Source organism: Girardinichthys multiradiatus, chromosome 17 (genome assembly GCF_021462225.1).
Source record: "Girardinichthys multiradiatus isolate DD_20200921_A chromosome 17, DD_fGirMul_XY1, whole genome shotgun sequence".
Classification (NCBI taxonomy): domain Eukaryota; kingdom Metazoa; phylum Chordata; class Actinopteri; order Cyprinodontiformes; family Goodeidae; genus Girardinichthys; species Girardinichthys multiradiatus.
Genome location: NC_061809.1, coordinates 18,470,004 through 18,490,068, shown reverse-complemented (window position 1 = coordinate 18,490,068; position 20,065 = coordinate 18,470,004). Strand labels below are relative to the sequence as shown.

The following is a 20,065-nucleotide window of genomic DNA, read 5'->3' as shown; positions in this document are numbered from 1 at the left end:
CAGAAAAACCCAGACTGGGGTGGAAAACAAGATCAATTTTCAAGAAGTTTGTCTGTCTGGGCTGGCAGGCAAGATCAACATGCCAAGGATGAGGACACAACACAAGATGAGAGACAGGCAGTGTTTTTTATTGAAGGTTATCATTGCAGATTTGTTAAAGGTTGTAATACCATTGTGTTGGACCACCACTGATTTAAGAATTAGATGTAGCTCAGTACCTTCAGCATATACAGCAGAACACAATGGCATCAAGAACTAAAATAAACCCCCATTATGATGCACTACTGCATTCACCACCAACAAGTGCCAGAGAAAGAATGTAAAATTTTAAAGAGCAAATATCTTAGAAACCTGAAAGCTAACATGTCAGGATAAATGCACAAGGTTTAATATAAACAGAAGCAGTAATTTACAAGAGAAGCACAAACCTTGTACACAGAATGGAAACAATAAAAGCACCAATGTCAGTTGGATAAAGCAAATATTACTTGAGGTGCTGTTTCAGTGTACTGCTGCTTTTTTCAGATGCTCTGTTCCAAACACCTTGCATACTTTTTAACATTCAGTTTGCACAAAATGTGACATGACCTTCATGTACCATTGGCTGTTTCTGTTCTTTCTTTGTTACACTCAGGCTTCAAGCAAGAACATAATCCATAAAAATAGAGCCCTACATGTGTTTTTTCATCAGTGTGGAGTAGTTTGTGCTCACGCTTTGCAAAATAGTTTTTATTCAGCCACATGGAGGGTTTTTAAACATACAAATTTTGTTCAAGGTGATGTTGAAGCATCTCAGTTGTGTTTCAATTCAGACTTGGACTAGACCACTCCAACCTAGTGCCTGAGGCCAAAAGAAAATCCCCTTTTGTTCCCTCAGTACACAAAATATTGGTGGTATCAACAACACATGGCATCTACAGGTCCTTCTCAAAATATTAGCATATTCTGATAAAGTTCATTATTTTCCATAATGTCATGATAAAAATTTAACATTCATATATTTTAGATTCATTGCACACTAACTGAAATATTTCAGGTCTTTTATTGTCTTAATACGGATGATTTTGGCATACAGCTCATGAAAACCCAAAATTCCTATCTCACAAAATTAGCATATTTCATCCGACCAATAAAAGGAAAGTGTTTTTAATACAAAAAACGTCAACCTTCAAATAATCATGTACAGTTATGCACTCAATACTTGGTCGAGAATCCTTTGGCAGAAATGACTGCTTTAATGCGGCGTGGCATGGAGCCAATCAGCCTGTGGCACTGCTGAGGTCTTATGGAGGCCCAGGATGCTTCGATAGCGGCCTTTAGCTCATCCAGAGTGTTGGGTCTTGAGTCTCTCAACGTTCTCTTCACAATATCCCACAGATTCTCTATGTGGTTCAGGTCAGGAGAGTTGGCAGGCCAATTGAGCACAGTGATACCATGGTCAGTAAACCATTTATCAGTGGTTTTGGCACTGTGAGCAGGTGCCAGGTCGTGCTGAAAAATGAAATCTTCATCTCCATCTTCAGCAGATGGAAGCATGAAGTGCTCCAAAATCTCCTGATAGCTAGCTGCATTGACCCTGCCCTTGATAAAACACAGTGGACCAACACCAGCAGCTGACACGGCACCCCAGACCATCACTGACTGTGGGTACTTGACACTGGACTTCTGGCATTTTGGCATTTCCTTCTCCCCAGTCTTCCTCCAGACTCTGGCACCTTGATTTCCGAATGACATGCAGAATTTGCTTTCATCCGAAAAAAGTACTTTGGACCACTGAGCAACAGTCCAGTGCTGCTTCTCTGTAGCCCAGGTCAGGCGCTTCTGCCGCTGTTTCTGGTTCAAAAGTGGCTTGACCTGGGGAATGCGGCACCTGTAGCCCATTTCCTGCACACGCCTGTGCACGGTGGCTCTGGATATTTCTACTCCAGACTCAGTCCACTGCTTCCGCAGGTCCCCCAAGGTCTGGAATCGGCCCTTCTCCACAATCTTCCTCAGGGTCCGGTCACCTCTTCTCGTTGTGCAGCGTTTTCTGCCACACTTTTTCCTTCCCACAGACTTCCCACAGAGGTGACTTGATACAGCACTCTGGGAACAGCCTATTCGTTCAGAAATTTCTTTCTGTGTCTTACCCTCTTGCTTGAGGGTGTCAATAGTGGCCTTCTGGACAGCAGTCAGGTTGGCAGTCTTACCCATGATTGGGGTTTTGAGTGATGAACCAGGCTGGGAGTTTTAAAGGCCTCAGGAATCTTTTGCAGGTGTTTAGAGTTAACTCGTTGATTCAGATGATTAGGTTCATAGCTCGTTTAGAGACCCTTTTAATGATATGCTAATTTTGTGAGATAGGAATTTTGGGTTTTCATGAGCTGTATGCCAAAATCATCCGTATTAAGACAATAAAAGACCTGAAATATTTCAGTTAATGTGCAATGAATCTAAAATATATGAATGTTACATTTTCATCATTACATTATGGAAAATAATGAACTTTATCACAATATGCTAATATTCTGAGAAGGACCTGTATATGCATATGTATATGGAGCAGAATCACACTCTGTTGCCATTTCTCCACCCATTTCAATGTACTGCTGAAGAGCTGGCAAAAAAAAAAAAACGTTTCAACAAATAAAACCCAAACAAAAACCAAAACACCCTCAAATCATGACAAATACTGACCAAAAGGAATAAAATAGAATACAAAGGGAACAGAACACAAGAAATAGCTAAGACTAAACCTAAAAGAATGAACCTATATGGCAAGACCTTTGAGAACCTAATAAACAAAAATGGAGATGGTGAAAACAGAGACACAAAAGAAAACCAAACCCAAATACCTAAGGAATCTAACAAATCCTGTGGAAAGAGAGCAAGCAGCTGTTCAGTATCTGAAAATGGATAGACTATGGCACAGCTGTAAACTTGGCCATCCAACTAAATTGTCAGGACAATAAGAGTATTAATCTTTCATGAAACAAGGAGGCAGAACAGCATTTAGTTGTGCACTCCACACATCTGACCATTATGCAAGATTGGCAAGCAGAGAGCCATTGTTGAAGGAAACCTATAAGAAGTCCCACTGCGGTGTGCGTGAAGCCATGTAGGGCATGTATAAACATGTGGAAGAAGGTGGTCTGAGAAAATACTGTAAAAATGTTAGGTTTTGTATTGGCCTTGGGGTTGGGGTGAATGAAAATGCAGGCGAATTTATTCAGATTTTTACTCTCCTTTACTTACTCTCTTATTTCAGTTCACATTTATGCTCTACTTTGTGTTAGTCTATCATAAATAATCTCAATTAAGTACATTTGTGTATGTGATATGACAAAATGTGAACTAATTCAAGGGGAATTAAATCTTTTGCAATTTTAAGTAAAACATTGCTCATGGAAGCTGTAAGTCGTCTTCTGCATTGAACACATGTTGATTTTCTGTTTGTGATTAAACCAAAAGGTTGTAGGATTACATGTTTAACAATTTAGGTATTACTGTCAATAACAGACAATATTAGCAGGTGCAAAGGAAGAACAGCTTCATTCACATCTGAGTTATCTTCCCATAGCTCTTTATATATCACTTTCTACCAATCGTTTCAGGTGGAAGACATCCAACTTCTGATTGGCTTACTGACCTTTATGACATCACACAGCACTTGAGGCTAACCTTCGATATCTAGCGGATGTATTTGACAGGCTTACAGAAAGAAGATGTATACGGCACAGGAGGCAAGCAGATGTTTAGTCTGGAGCAAAACTGCTGCTGGTTCAGTGTCTACAACATGAACCAATCACATGAGGAGATTTAATGAAGGGGCAGTTGCACACCGTGCTCACTGAGAAGAATAGCATTCTTAGCGTGCAAGTCATCTATTTTAACAGCAATTGCTAAAATATTATGTGTGGTATAGTTATAGCCTGGAGAGATTAAATGGGGTATTTTAAAATATTAGTTGCTTTAAAAAACTTTCAATTCTTGGAAATAATAAAAAGCCGTACTATCTGATGCAGTAAATTGTGCTTGAATGTTGCATTCATGCATATAAATGTCATCACATACCTTCAGCTTGTGCAGCAGCCCTTGGATAAAAGACAGAAAAGCACAATAGAAAGATCCAAACAGATGAGAGCCCCATGCTCTTCCTCTTCTCGTCTTCCTCCTTCAGTCACTTGCTTCTCTTTTCCAGCTCTTCCCAACCTCCACTTCACAATCAACTACGACACCTCCTTGCTTCTATCTGAAAGCACACAAGATGAACAGGGAGTGACAAAGTAATTAAGGACCCTCTGAGATAAAACACACCGACATTTTCTAAATTTGTTAATGACCTATAATTATCATGGAAAAGGACCACAGCTATAGTTCAAGATTGTTTTCCTTCAGCTCTGACAAAGACTTAATAGACATAAGGACAACATTTTGACAGCATGTCTATTGATGAAATTAAAAACAAAACTTCCAGTCCTTTTTGATTTTTCTGATACACAATTCAAGGTCTTGAGCTGTTGCTGGCCTCAGTCACTTAGAGAAGCTTTCCCAACAGCTTTACAACCTAGTGCCTGAGGCGAAAGAAATAAAAAAAACATCAAAGGGTTTTAAAACTTTCCAATAGGAGCCCACTAGGTTAAACCAGTTATATAATCCAGTTATTTGAAGGTTTAAACGTTGGGAAATATAAACCAGAGTCTGTAATTTTAAAGTGGTTTTGTTCCAAAGGTCCTTTGATTCAGTCAGCAACTGGCCATTTTCAGTTTAAATTGTTGAATCATAAATGAACTGCGAATACCAAACATTTTCTGGTTCTATTTACTAATGACATCAATGCCAAATCATTTCCTGACCTGTAGAATCAAGAAATGACTTTAATGGAAACTCTGACAACATTAAGTAGACTAAAAGATCTAAAAAAGAAACACCATATATCCCTGTTTAAAGACATTCAAGAACAAATGGCAAATTATTTATCTCTATCGGTCCAAAAGGGTTACAAAGCCATTTTTTAAGCTTTGGGACTCTACTGAACCAAATTAAGAGCCATTTTCCACATATGGAGAAAAAACAGAACGGGGTGAACCTTCCTAGGATTGGCTTACCTACCAAGATTACTCCCAGATAGCTTTGATGACTCAACCAGGAGGTCACAAAATAACATCTAAAGCACTGAAGGTCTCATTTAATGTCAGTGATTATATTTCAACGATTCAATTCAATTCAAATTCAATTCAATTCAATTCAAAGATACTTTATTGATCCCCGAGGGGAAATTAGAATTCCAGTACAACCCATCCAAACATACATCATGACACAAGACAATGGGGGGACGGGTCACCGAGGCTTTGCTGCCCGCTCACAGGCGCTGCCCTTGCTAGATGAGAAAAGAGGCCACATTATGTAAGTAGAGGGAAAAAAAAATCATATTTCACACTTTATCCTTAGCAGGATACAGTTTGAGATTGCAAAAAAACCTCAGCACAAAGAAACAACAAGTTGACAAAACAACATCATGCTGGGAACGGTGAAGGTGGTGTGAGGGGTGCATATGTTTATTTTGAGCATGTGTGTGTGTGCAAGTGAGTGTGTGCAAGTAAGTCCATGAAGCACTGTCACAGAGGCCATTGTCCTTGATGGTTCGTTGGAATGTTCATCAACCGGCCAAGTTCTGAGCAGGTCCACAGGTGTCCTCAGGGAAGGGAGGGGAAAAGACAAGACACAGAGCTAAAGCAGGGCAGATATGGGAGGGGTGCGGGAGACAGAGAAAAAGCATCCACCTCCACCAAGAGCAGGAAAAAAGAGATAACAGAGACTGGGCGAAAATGGCGTCCATGGGAGAGTTCCAAGGCCATTGCTGACCAAAAAGAACACAAATGCTGTTCTCAAATTACCCAAAAATAGCTTGATGATCAGGGTCCAAGACTTTGGGAAAGTAGTCTGTGGACTGAGTAATCAAAAGCATAATGTTTTTGAAGGTGTGCATTAGAACAGACAAAATCCAAAACCTGAGACACAGGACACCATACGGAGAGTCAAACCTGGTGTTGATAGCGTAATGAGCTTGAATAATTTCACCTTTTAAATACTTTGACTACCTGGCAAATCCAACAGAGCCATGAATTTGCTCTCTACCATGAAGGAGAATATTAAACCATCAGTTCATAACCTTAGGCTCAAGCACACTTGGGTTATGAAGCAGAATAAGCACATCTGGAAGACTATCTCAGAGTGGCTCCAAAGAAGGTGTTGGAATAACTTTGTCAAAGTCTGGACTCGACTCCCTAAGGGATGTTATGTCATGACCTTTAACATGTCTATGGTCATAAACCTTGCAATGTCGCTTCAAAGAAGAGTTAGCCAAAATTTCTCCAAAGTGATTTTCATATATGGCCAGCTCGGCTTGGATTGGTGTTTTTCCCTTAATAAAAAAATTTGAATAGCATTTTCTATTCACACAGTTTATATTTGATATTCAAATTTATTTGATAAACATTTATCAAATGGGAAACATTGAAGTTTGACAAAAACAAAAGCAGAGGAAATCTATAGAGGCCAAACACTTTAACAGCACTATAAACAACCTTATGAGTTATTCAGGTATAAAATGGGTCCTAAAATCAAAGGATGAACCACTATGATGTCAACACATGACAGACAACCTAGATGAGTTTAAATTTTTATTCCAAAATGAGTGTTCCAAATTTGTAGATTAATTCATGTAAAACATCGAAAATGAGTTTACATGAAAATTCAGCAAAAAAAGGTTGTTACAAAAGAGCAGTGATGCCTCTCACAATACTTTTGTCAGGCTAATCAGATAGTGTTTGTTTACTGAAATAGCTAGAAAAAAATTAAAAGCGCAATCCAGGTCCAAACAAAAAAACTAAAATGTGAAAGACCTTCAGAAAGCAAGAAAGAAACCGGTGTGTTATTAATTTCCGGAATTTGGAAATGTTGGCGGCTTTTAAGTTATTTCAGAATTAAGGTGAGGATGCTAACTGCTTTTATCGATTTTTAAAAATATTTTTAATAGTGTTAATTATAGTCCTTTAAAAAATCAGAATCAGATAAAATCATTATCAGAAGGAAAGGCTTAGCAAAAACCAAAAACTGGAAGTTAGCCACAAAATTCAGATTTGTGCTTCTCTAGGGAAGGGAGGTGATTCATTCATCCATTCTGGTCGTGCCTAATCATGACTGCTGGGGGATGGTGCACATTTCCAGTGGTCAATTGGCAACATACAACAATGGTATTAGATAATCAGAAATTTAAAAATTATACCTGCATTTATAATTTTATGGTTTTATATTGGGATACAATGGTGCCAAGGCATATTTCTGCAAACACCTTGCACAATAATGTTATGCTTAGTTTGAGGCTGTAAACTAGTATGTAAAACCTATCTGTGTTACAAATTCATTTTAAATGGTATTGTTATACTTATCTTGGCAATTTATCAACAAAATTGTGGAATGAATAACATTCCTTTAAGCAAATTCAATCAACATCTAATCTTTAGTCAGTAAAGCACACTGCCAACACATCACACAGCAGGGACAGCCTGTTAAAATCCAAATGAATGAGCTATCCATAATAGAGAAGAAAAAAACCCTAACATTGATCAAGTGAAATGAGATCCTGCTGTTATGTTTTATATTAGGTTGCTAATCCCCACATACCTTGCAAACATGTGCATGTGAGAATTGCACGGACATGTGCAAATGACTAACATCAAAAAGAGATCTGACTTCACTCAGTCCCATGAAAACGTTTAGCTTGAAAGAGTCGCAACCCATCTATCAAACCAATTCAGCTTCACGAGCTTCCTCCTGAGAGCACTTTACCATAAATCTATATGATTACAGCAAAAGAAACGTGATAAATATGAAATTATTTGAACTCCAGAAAATTCCTCCATGTAATTTGACCATCTGGTCTGACTGAGCCAGAATGGCTGAAGGCTGAATAGTTTACAACTCCTGCAGATTGAGGTGAGAAGTGGCAGGGCTTGAACTCTAATGTAACAGCCAAGAACCTCACTCTCCCTTTCACATACCAATGCAGATCTTAGACCTGTCTCTGCCTGCATCATCTTAGTATTGTACTGCAGGCAGGACTGTGTGCTGTGTTCATGTTTCAAGTGGGATTTAAACAGGTATGCCAATGCGCTCAGAAAGCTAGTCAGAAAGCAGATTGTATTATTCTGGCATTCATAATTAAACATTTTATTAAATTGTTTTATGGACAGTTAAGTGCAATGTGTTTTCAGACACAAACAGAAAGATCCTGGTGTCCATCACCACAGATTAAGACATGCATTCCTGTGCATCCTTGTGCTGTTTACCTGTCACAAACGTGGACACATAAATATGAAGTAAGACCACTTTCAAGTAGTGTTAAGCTAGTGTTTTTTTTTTTTCCTTATCTTCCACATAGCACTTTATATATGCCTGCTGTTTTTGGCTTTTTTGAGATTAGATCACAGAGGTAACAGAGGGGAACCCTCCAACTGATTCTGGGATATCCCATGGTTTTCCCAAACCAGAAGAAATTTTTAGTCCCTTTACTTAGTGCTGGGTCTCCTCTGGGCTCCCCTATTGAGACGTGCCTAGTAAACGTCCAAAACATTAGACACCCTGAAACCTGACCAGATGCTTAGATCACTTCAGCCAATTCATCTTAATGCAGAAGAGCAGGGGCACTATTTCAAGCTACCAACAATGCTCCTAATCTCTCCACCCTACATATGAAGTTAATTTTAGCCACTTGTATCTAGGACCTCATTCTGGCATTATTCATCTCTCTGAAACACAGACATACCAGTAAATGGAAAGCTTTACTTTTTAGTTTAGTTCTTTCTTCACAACAACAGATTGGAGCAGCGTCCACATCGCTGAAGATCACCGTCTGTCCATCTTTTGAAAAGATCAGGAAATATTCTACTTGAGGCAAAGAACGTGCCCATCTTTTACATCTATTCCCATAAGGAACAGTGTCCTCAGACATGGAGGACCTGACAGTCTGATTTCTTCACACTTTGCTGCAAACAATAGCCATGCATGTAGGTAAGGTCATGGCTTGAAGACTCCAACAACACCAAATCAGCAAAAACCAAAGATTACATTCTAAGGTTCCTCAACCAGAAACCCTCTACTCAACGATTATGCCTTGACATCCTGGACATAAGACAAACAGGATCACTGACGAGGGGCAGTCCCGGTGGAGTCACCGGTCATCACTTAATAGCTTTCCTGGCACCCCCTCACAAAATTCCTTGGGAAAAAAGGACATAAACATTCCCCAGATCTACAGCGCACATGTGAACTGGACAATTAAACTCACATGACCTCCACAGCAACTCCATGAGGGTAAAGATCATGTCCACTGTCCAATAGCAAGGAACAAAGTCATACACTTCTCCTGAATCCAATGCTCAACAATTGTTTAAAGCTCCTTTTTAAACACACTAGACTGAACATTCCCAGGGAGCCTGAGAAAATGTGAGCCCTGGGTAGCTGAAAACACTCTCTGGTCCCCTTTCCTAAAAAAAAAAAACTCCACAGCTGTTTTCTCAGTCCTCCATGAGAGGCAGAAGGTGCTTCAGCCGTGACAGCCACCCAGTACCTAGAGTCAGCATTTCAAGGTGTATCTCCTGAGTGCTCTTTAATTACTTCAGGGACCACTGGCATTGGGACTGACTAATAAATATGCAGCTGTGTACAATGCATATTTCTGCTATAGTCTACGGAGTTTTAAAGATAACAGAAAGCACACAGTTCTTTAGACACGCAAACAGCTGTGTTTGGTTAAGTTAAACTAAACTTTCAAATGTGACTTTCTGCTTGCATTGAGTAAAATGCTACAGCCAAAATGTTTGAGCCACCCCTTTAAGTCATTATAGTCAGGTGTTCCAACCACTTCCATGGCCACAGGCATATGAAAATAAGCACCCAGGTGTGTAGACGGCTTTCAAAGATGCTTGTGAAATGGACCAAATTCAATCATGGTACCGGTATTGGCTGCCACCTGGTGCAATAAATCCCTTCATGATCCATTTCTGCATGCATCACCTCCTTAGTATTGTACTGCCCGCTAAAGTAAAAGAAAGTCTTAATGCTGCAGCATATGAAGACTCTAGAGGTCATACTCTTAACTTTGTGAAAACAGTTAGGTGATGGCCCAACAAGACTGCACGAATGCACAAAGCAATGTCCACAATGACATGGATGAGCAAGTTTGGTAATATAGTGTTTTCACTGAGCATAGACTGGATGATGTTTAGCATATTAGCTTTGAATGTTAGCATGTTTGCAAGTGCTGCATGCAAGTAAAAACGTTTCTGAAACAAATTCATTTTGCAGGCTGGTCATAAATCAAACAATGGAGGTGTTTTTGCATTAGAAAGTCATATTAAGGTATTTCATTCATTGTGGATTTACTACTTTCTACAAAATATCTTGCAGTCAGTTTAGCGGTTATTTAAGTACAAATCACAGTGTTGCTCTGAATACCTGACTTATGACCAACATAGGTGTCAGACATCATCACTGCTAACAGCAGCAATGCCTCAAGACATTCCTGCAGTGTCTACAATCATAAGTCAAATACACAGACACATGTCCTCAATGATCCCTTAGTGACTAAATCCTGCACTCTTACGATGCTGGAATCACAAGGATTTTTTTGCTTTGCCAGGAAGTAAATGAATTTATTGTGTCTGGGGCTTTTAGTTCATCACTTCTTCAGGTGGATTAAATAATGTTACAAAATGAAGTGTACCACACCCGGCCTTTATTCCCACGCCTACCCTTGTATTTCCTATCTCAGCTTTTCACTCACACTCGCATATACACACTTCAAATGCCTGCAAGTCTAACGGTATGTCAGCTATTTCTACATAATGGCATTTTCCACCTCACCACTTCACAGGATGGATTAGCCGCCGTAGGTGGGAAACTGGTGACAGTGAAGAGACACGCACACAGCACACATTCTCTTACATACTTACTCACTCACACACCTCTCTGAAGCTGCTGCATACATTGGCAGATGTCTTTGGTGCAACACATCAGATCTATAGCTGGTTTACAAACTAACAAATACAGGCACACTCTCACAAGTTGCAGACTCTTGTTAAAGTCACACTTTACATTTGAATTCAACCTACCCTGGTAGTTCCACACAACGACAAAACATCCCCGATATACCCCACATAGTTTCATCTTCTGGCATTGCTCTCACCAACAACTGGATGTGCTCTTGTTATTCATGATATACTAGAGTTGACGTGACTGCATAATGCATCCTCTCTTTCAAGCCTCGGTTGAATTTGAATGAGTAGATCCACATTCTTTAGGCAAATGCACATACAGGCTGGGTAAAAGCACTGCACAACAGATTGGTGTATGTGTTCTTAAAATGTTATTATTAACCTGCATCAATCATTTTATTTTCATCACCAGCATGGAGCAAAGAAGAAACACATTACTCTGCTTTGACAGAAATTTCTCTTTAACGTGCAGCAGAAGCACTTCAAAATTAGAAATGCTGGCCTTAATCCAGAGATTCAGTCTGCAAGGGTATTTACGCTGTTGAAATTCATAACTACTCTGTGAAATGGCATATTAAAGTGCAGTTAAAGTAATGGGTTTTAAATATAACCCTAGAATGGCCCAATGCTTTTTCACTTACCAGGGAAGACATTATCCTTTGCGTTCAGACAATCTCTTGAGGGTCAAAAGAAAACTGTCAAAATAAAGTTTATCCCAGTCAAGCTGATTTTGTATCCTTTTCTATACAGATGATCTAATAAAACAGAATGAAAGGGTATATCTGTCTCTCTGTCAGTCTGTCTGTCTCTGAGTAACAGAGGGTAGGTGAGTTGGAGTAAATGAATGACTTTCACTGAAGAGAAAAGTTAAGACAAAAAGAGGTGGGGGTAAAGCTGTAGCAACCTGTTGGGTCCAAGAGAGCTCACGTGACAGACAAGGCTTGGGGACATGCATACAACAGGAAGTCGGTTACAATCATGGATTAACTATGACCCTACATATTCTTTTTAGTTGTATCATGAAAATTATGGATGCAAAACACAAACGGCAAAGTTTGATAATGTGTATGCAAAAAAAAAAAAATTGGGGGAAAAATCACTCAAAACCTGTTGGCAAAACTCACTTTAATGAATGACTAACATGTTGGCACAAGCAAGCAAGCAAGAATTCAGAAGCCTTTGACTGCTTTTTGTTTCTGCAGTTCAATTTCACAGAAGAAAGTTTTTTTTTTTTTACAAAAGCAAAGAATCAACCCCTTTAGGGCCTAAAAATCACAGAGCCTATTTTACACAGCATTTTTTTATAATGAACATCAAGTCAGAACAACAACAGCTAATAAAACGTGGAAATGTAACCAAGGTCTACATTAATTCTTCAGATTATGTATTTAACATGTGTACACTCATACAGAAAAGTAGCTTGTAAGTCAAACAGCAACCCAAAAGAGAAAGGGGAAGAAGGAGGATAGAACTGTCATGTTTTACAAGCTGTTGTTGGTTACGGCATGTGTGTGAGTGTGAGTGTGTGTGTGTGTTGCTGTGGGTGTTTTTTTTTTGCATGTTTAGGGCCACTGGGTCATTTCTAATGATAGACCTGAGGAATGTGGTGACCGGTTAATAGGGCTTCTCTAGCTGCCAGTGCTGGCATGCTGTAAATCTGCACAAACAATCAGGAGGCAGGACTGGCTGATGATAAGATTCAGTAAGCAAAAGAAACAATACAATATATGTTTCTGATTACACCACTTCAAGGTTTTTGCATGAATGTCACCCTTGGCGAGTATTTAATGTAGAGTAATTTCTTTCAGGTTTGACCATTCTTTTCACTCTTTTAAAGTGGTTCTAATGGTAAGAAATCAAAGAAATAATCGAATTGCTGTTTTTACAAGTGTAATAAAGGCTTCATGCATCTCAAATTGTGTGTAAGAGTGACAGTCCTGCATAGAATTATCTAATTAACATCTAAACAGTCTAAATATAAAGGATTTTAAACTCTAGAAGGTCAAACGCAGTCCAGACTGTTCCTCACCAAACGCAAAATAAAAAATAAAAAGAACGATTAGCATCACATCATAAGCTGTGAATCAGACATTAACTTCAGCTCCATCATCCACCCGTGATATACTGCCATTTCGTTTTTACATTGTTTACATTGTTTAATATGGCAAGGGTATGAATGTTGACTAAGGGGGCAAACATTTCACGGGATTTCATCTCGTTAAAAATAAAAACTATCCACAGAGAGGACATCTTATCACAGACAGAACAACATTGTTGTTTTTCAGCTGTACTGGCAGATGGCCGCTCACACTGAGCCTGGTTCTGCTGGAGGTTTCTTCCTGTTAAAAGAGAGTTTTTCCTCTCCACTGTCGCTACATGCATGCTCAGTATGAGGGATTGCTGCAAAGTCAACGCCAGTGACTGTCCACTGTCTCATCCGGGAGGAGTGGATGCTGCAAATCACTGACTGGATGCAATCTGCTGGGTTTCCTCAGACAGAAAAACATTTTATCCAATTTGAATAAATAACTAACTCTGACTGCACTGTTCAATGGTTAGGATTAATTGGAATGTATGAACAACATGTGTTGTGAATTGGCGCTATATAAATAAACTGAATTGAATTGAATTGAACTGTAACATTTTATTAATATAACCTGAGCTGACAAACTGACAGGAGGTGAGGGCTATTAAAATTAGTGGTGTAGAGTTCAGCTTTTTAAGAAAAGATCAAGTTGTAATTTTTTGTTTGTTTAAGAAAAACTTCAGACTTATTTAAGAGGAAGCCATGATACGAGTTGGTCAAACTTCCAGAATGGTATCTTTTCTGTTTTATCTGCGCATGCAGTAAGTATTCATACCCCATGAGCTTTCACATTTTTTTTCAAAAAACCACAAATCCCATCAGATTTTACGTGATAAGCCGGCACAAGAATTGCAAAACCGACAGAAGTCAGACAGCGTGGCCTGCATTCAGACTTCCGATTACTCCGATATCCTTAAAAAAAAATTCAGGTCAGGCAACTACCTTCAGATGTTCCCTTAATTGCTAAATAAGAAAAGTACACTTACAGTACAGATCATTTCAGGTGATTACTTCTTGAAGCTCATCAACAGAATGCCAAGAGTGTGTGGAGCAGTAATCAAAGCAAAAGGTGGCTACTTTGAAGAACCTAGAATATAAGACATATTTTCAGTTGTTTCACACTTTTTTGTTCAGTATATAATTCCACATGTGTTAATTCATAGTTTTGATGCTTTCAGTGTGAAGCTACAATATTCATAGTCATGAAAATAAAGACAACTCTTTGAAGGTGTGTCCAAACTTTTGGTCTGAACTGTATGTGTAATTCAATCCCATAATAACAACATCAGCATATCTGCAAAGGTTTGTTAGAGAACAAAGGTCCAACAACATCAATCAAATCTTCTCACTGAAGTTACTTAAATTTTCTGCAATTTATAATCAGTGCATTGGGAACATTGCTAAATAAAAGATGGTATGTAATGATGGTATGTAAATAGCTGGAGCTGTAGTTCTGAGTAACTGAAAGCACAGTTTTCTTTAAGCCATTCTAGTATCGATGCTGCTGACTCATTGTGCTGACAGCAGTTCAAAAGCTCATAATTGTTCACAATAATGTGAAATGTTCTACCTTTGTGCATATAAAAACCACCAAAAGTATTTCCAAAATCTTCTTGAGTAATGCAGCAGGACAGCCCAACCTACCAAATACAGTCCAAGACATGGCCAGCAAGTAAGTCTGAGAGAGAGATGGCATTCCAAAGTATGGAAAAGGTGTTGTAAATTTGTCTGGCTTTAAGGCAATCTGTGTATTCACACAGCCATGTTGCTGACCCTGACTAAATGTTAGGAGGTTCAAGAGGACACATCAATCAGGACAATTCTCACTGAAAGAGTCTGTGCCTATATGTTCTAGAGCCCAAGCTTCATGTAGTAAAATAGGCTCTAGTATGAGGAGAACCTTCTACATATAGCTGATCTCACTGTTGAGCTATATCAGTAAGCTTCCTTAAATTTGAACCTATTCTGTCATTGAACTATGTGCATTGTAAGCTACCTACATCACATTTAAATAAGGCCTACATACCTTTTGGGTATAGGTAGTAGTTATTAAAAATAAAAAGTGTTTTGGAGCCATTGGACATATTCAAACAGCCAATATTAGCTAACCTTGTCTCAACTCATCACACTTTCTGCAAGTGAGTCTAAAGTTTCTTAATTTATCTCAGACTGTAGGCTAACCAGAAAACATTCATGAACACGAAGCGGAAAAAACGAACAAAACAAAACTGTGAATTATGTGGATAATATGTATTATGAGTTTAGAGAGATATTGGCTATATGGCACAAATATGGTTCAACCCAAGAGCACAAATAGGAAGCAAAAGGTGAAATATGTCCCCTCAGGTACACAATTTCTAATGTTTGCTTGAGTCATTTCAGTCAAAATAGTCAAATATAGTCAAAGCATAATGAAAATAATGTCATGTTTGAGGCTGTACCACACAAAGATATGTAGTGGGGAAATTGCAGGATGAGCAGGATATGGAGCACAGGAGAGTATGAAAAACCAGTAAAGAACTGTGAAAACCAGGGAGCCGATATACTGAGGTGAGAGTAGAGAATGACAGTGAATGCAGGTGAATTAATCAGGAGGATTTGGAACAGTTGTGGAGAAGAGTGCTGAGCAGCAGACCTATTAACACAGAAAACACAAAAGGGATTTAAACTAAACATAAAGGAGAATAAATAATAGAGAACTAACTACACAATCAGATAAGTATAATTAAGATGCTAAATGGATGAAATGAATAAATTAATAAGACGTGACCTAATTACAATAAAGAACACAGACAAATGAACTGATAGCGAAAACCCTAAATGAGAACAATCAAAACCTCAGCAACAATCATAAAATCCAAAACACCAACACCAGTTAACCATGACACATATAGGTACATTGCTGTGAAAAAGCATTTTCCCATGACAGATTCTTCAGTTTTTGCTATCTTCTCAGACTGTTGCAAATCAAACTAATTTTAACATCAGAATATTACTAAATAGAAAATGCAGAAGGAGGCTTTTCAAACATGAGAGACCATTTTAAAAGGACATGCCTTTGTTCATGTGTTATAGATTATTGTCCTACACCATAAGTGAACTTGCTCAGGAACTGATGACTAGGTATTCCCCCTCAAGATGTCCAGCTAGAGAGCAGAATTTGTGGTTCCATCAATTACAGCAAATTGTCCACCACTGTCAGTATAATGCTATTTTCAGGAAATGCTGTTATGTGTAGGCTTTGAGTGGAAATTATGAGATATTCCTTTAAACTGTTATGCAGGATTTGTGGTGAAATTTTAGGCTTATTCTAAAACATGAGCCATACTTTGATCGCTCTATTTTCAACATTATTCTTTGCGAATAGGGACACCTCACCTGCTGCTGCAGTGTGAAATCTGCCTACGAGGCTTGTTTTCCCATGCTGCCATTTCATTAGCTTCCTGCTTCCTTTTGTGTGGTGTTAATGCAATTGTTGACAGTCTGACAGCATGAGACGGGTGTCAGACAGATTTGATGCTGGTATCATTTTTTTTTTTTTTTTTATTAAATGCTGTCAGTGTTGGCATGTTTGAGTTTCACACTGGGAATATGGGCAGCCTCTCTGCGGCCTGAGGCTAATGCTGTTGTGATCCCCATCCATAAAGTATGAAAGCTGGGCAGAGGGCCCACTGCTGTCAACTACAAAAGGTCTCCTCTGTGCCAATGGTTTTAGCACTTCAAACATACGTATAAACATATGTGCTCTCCTAGAGCTGAGGTGCATTAAACACAGCATACGCCACATTTTCACACAGCACGGCTAAAACCCCAGGCTGAGAAACACAAACAACCATTGGCTTGAAACATGTAAGAGGCACAAGGGCTTGCTTGTTACAGAAAATCTTTATTAGTCTACGTAGATTTCATGAACCCTAATTATTCTGACAAAGAGTAAGACAACAGCTGTCCTGGCAACCGAAAAAAAGCAGTGGTTGCAGCATTGTATGTGTTACTTTTCAGGAGGATAGACCACAGCAGAGGAGGCAACAAAGATTCAAGTAGTAGAAATGCAAAACGAAATCAACTTGTTTCGGCCTGTTTGACCCAGATAGATGATTGGGTGGTCAGAAAAGGAAAGAAATCGGATTCTTTTCTGATCAGTGAATGCACCATACATAAGCTCCGTCAGGTTTGGGGTGGATGCTGGTACTACACAAAAAGGCTCAAATTCAACTATTTTCACTTTCAGTGAAGTGTTTAAAAATTATCAATGGAGGCCCAGAGGTGTAAGAAGCTGTTTAAAAAGGGAACCATATTTTCTATAACATGTTGAGATGTCAGAGGTTCATTTAGGCTGACAGGGAGTAAGAGAGAACAAAACTTTTCAAGAAACTGAGATGGTCATTAAAGAAGGGGTTTGAGCCCTTTCCAACTTGGCCATATGTTTTGGTTCACGCTTCTGTTGAGTCCCATTTAGGCCCATTTTCATTTTACTGCCTGAGGATTTTTATTTAAAATGTCCTGAAATTCCCATGGGTTCATGATGCCATAAATAAAGGTTCCAGGGGTCTTTGAGAAAGAAACAGGCCCAGAACATCCCAATTCTTGCACTATACTTAGTAGATGGTATCAGGTCCTTTTCTACACTTGCATCCTTGGTTTCCCGCCAAGCCAGCATAAAGTGTTTGCTTACTTAATGCCTGGTTCAAAAATGCCAGGATTTTCAAATTGGCGGCTGAACCTAAAAGACCCCACATATGATGATACAAAATCGTAGGTATAACAGGTTTGCTCCTACAGTGTATGGTGTCCAGTCACAACGTAAGCACAACACACAGGAACAGATTTCACTCACAAACATTCAGATGTCAGACGGGAAATTTCGCAAATACTTTCAAGATCAAACGTGAGTTCAGAGTAATTCCCTTCCATGTTTCTGTCACGTTGCTTTTTGATTGGCTGTACGTCTCATTCAATAGGCTGCGTGCTCGTTTGTCCTCTGGGAACGCCCCATACACTAGTGTATTTGGCCAAGACAATCCAACATGTTGAATATCCTCGATTTGAAGTTGTAGCTTGTTCCAACGTCCTTTCGAGCAGACTAGATCACTCTTAACACACCACACACAACAGCATTATCTCATAAGATTAACTTAAGAGCCATCACAATAATCGGGGCATGTCGGACAGGGAAGATTGGGGCAAAAATTGGTATAAAAATCCTGCCATGTGAACCAGCGATAATCCATCTGCCTCCTTTGGATACTGAAACACCACCACTTTGATAATGCTAAAAACAGTGGCGTGCCTGATCTGAAGAAAATCAAACATCCATTTTAAGGAAAGAAACTAGTTGTCTTTCTGTTCAACTCACTTGATTAATATTAAATGGTTAAATTGCCTAATTGGCCTTTAACCAGTTCAGCAGAACCCAATTTATTTCAGATACGCTGAAAGAGGCCAAAACTGTATTGGGTCCATGTCACCAAGAAACACTGAACTAAGGAAAGGAACGCAGCTCAGATATTTACTGAGTGAGGGAAAGTAAATTTTGTAGATGAAAAGAGAAAACAAAATAAAATGGCCTAGTCAAAGTCTGAACTTGATTGTGATTGAGGTATTGTAGCATGTCCTTAAAACAGACTTTCATGCTAAAATCCCGCTAATATTGTTCAAATAAAACAACTCTAATAAATGAAATCATTCTTATGTAGGTTTCTCTATGCATTTACTTTAATAATCTTTTACTGTCATGATATGTTGTGTCGCCTATATCTTGATCTATTTGAATATTTCCAGGGATGTCGACAACAATATAGCAAGAATTTCAAGTCTTTGCCCAGGTGATGAGACTGGAGGGTGTAACGGCTTATCTTGATGAGAGTGTCGCTTCATACATCTCACTTGTTCTGCTTCTTTTCTGTACTGTCCTTCATCTGACCAGTCTTTGAAATAAATGTACATGGTACATGTACAACCGTGTAATCACTGTTGTTGGTGGCTTAACATATCAGAAGGGTCATGTTTAGCTTTTTGTCCAAACTTTCACACAGGATGAGCCTGAGCTTGTTGGAAAACAGTGCCTAGAGGGCATCGGAACTGCCTGAGTCTGTACACCAATCTACCGTAACATTACAACCAAGTTATGTGCTCATCCCAAAACTATGCAATGCAATGTAAGGTTTTGCATCCTGGCTTTCTCAATGATTTTACTGTCAGGCTCAGTGCAACGAAGGAACCCCGAATGCAGACTAGCAGGCAGCATGACAGTAAGTGAAAAAGGATTTAATAAACAAAAAACTCACTCATAGGAAGAGGCAGGAACAAAACAATAAACGAGCAGGCAAGACAGGCATGGCATGATCCAAAAAACAAGACATAAGCATGATCGAGACAATGTTTCCGCGAGGAATAAACAGAGCGGAGGTGTATATATGGAGCATGAACCAGGTGAAGCAAGGAGACAGATTAGCTAGGTGCAGGTGAACCAAATAAAGTTGATTAACAGACAGGAGAGAACAAAACGTGACAGGAGCAAAACAGAGACTCTTGAATACAAACTAATAGAAACTAGAAAAACATGAAGCTAAAGCATAACCAGATCCAAAAGCCAAACTTGACAAAACATGAACTAGAAGACAAAAACTAAAGCATGACCAGGAAAATAATAAACAGAAGCATGATTCAAAAACTGTGAGAAACATATAAGAAAAAAACAGAAACCAAACAACCCCAAATCATAACATTTACTTTGACATTTGCATTCAACGAAATCATTTTTTCACTGACAGACAAGGACAGCCTGACATACACCAACAGGCTCTTCTCAGCAAGACGCTACAAAAACAGTTCCGAAATTACTTCAAAGAAGTCTCTCAGGTGTTCATCCGGCTTTCCCAGATTAAAAGCCTGATGGATCCAATGGCATTCTTGGAACACAGGTTAATTCCCCAATAATCCC

At 39.0% G+C, this 20,065-nt stretch overlaps 1 protein-coding gene across 9 annotated transcripts in view; it reads right to left on the bottom strand.

Annotated features, from left to right (window-relative positions):
* The window catches only part of col7a1l (collagen type VII alpha 1-like), a 146,601-nt gene that overhangs the window by 101,509 nt on the left and 25,027 nt on the right, over positions 1-20,065 (bottom strand). For 6 of the 9 annotated variants that reach the window (XM_047389957.1, XM_047389965.1, XM_047389964.1 and 3 more), the window contains exons 1-2: positions 11,678-11,856; positions 4,054-4,231 (exon numbers count right to left, since the gene is read on the bottom strand). In XM_047389957.1, the coding sequence (XP_047245913.1) occupies positions 4,054-4,129 (76 nt within the window). In that variant the 5' untranslated portion in view covers positions 4,130-4,231; positions 11,678-11,856. Of the gene's footprint in view, positions 1-4,053; positions 4,232-9,328; positions 9,465-11,677; positions 11,857-20,065 lie in introns of those variants that run through there. The other 3 variants (XM_047389958.1, XM_047389959.1, XM_047389962.1) reach the window with 2 other exon arrangements.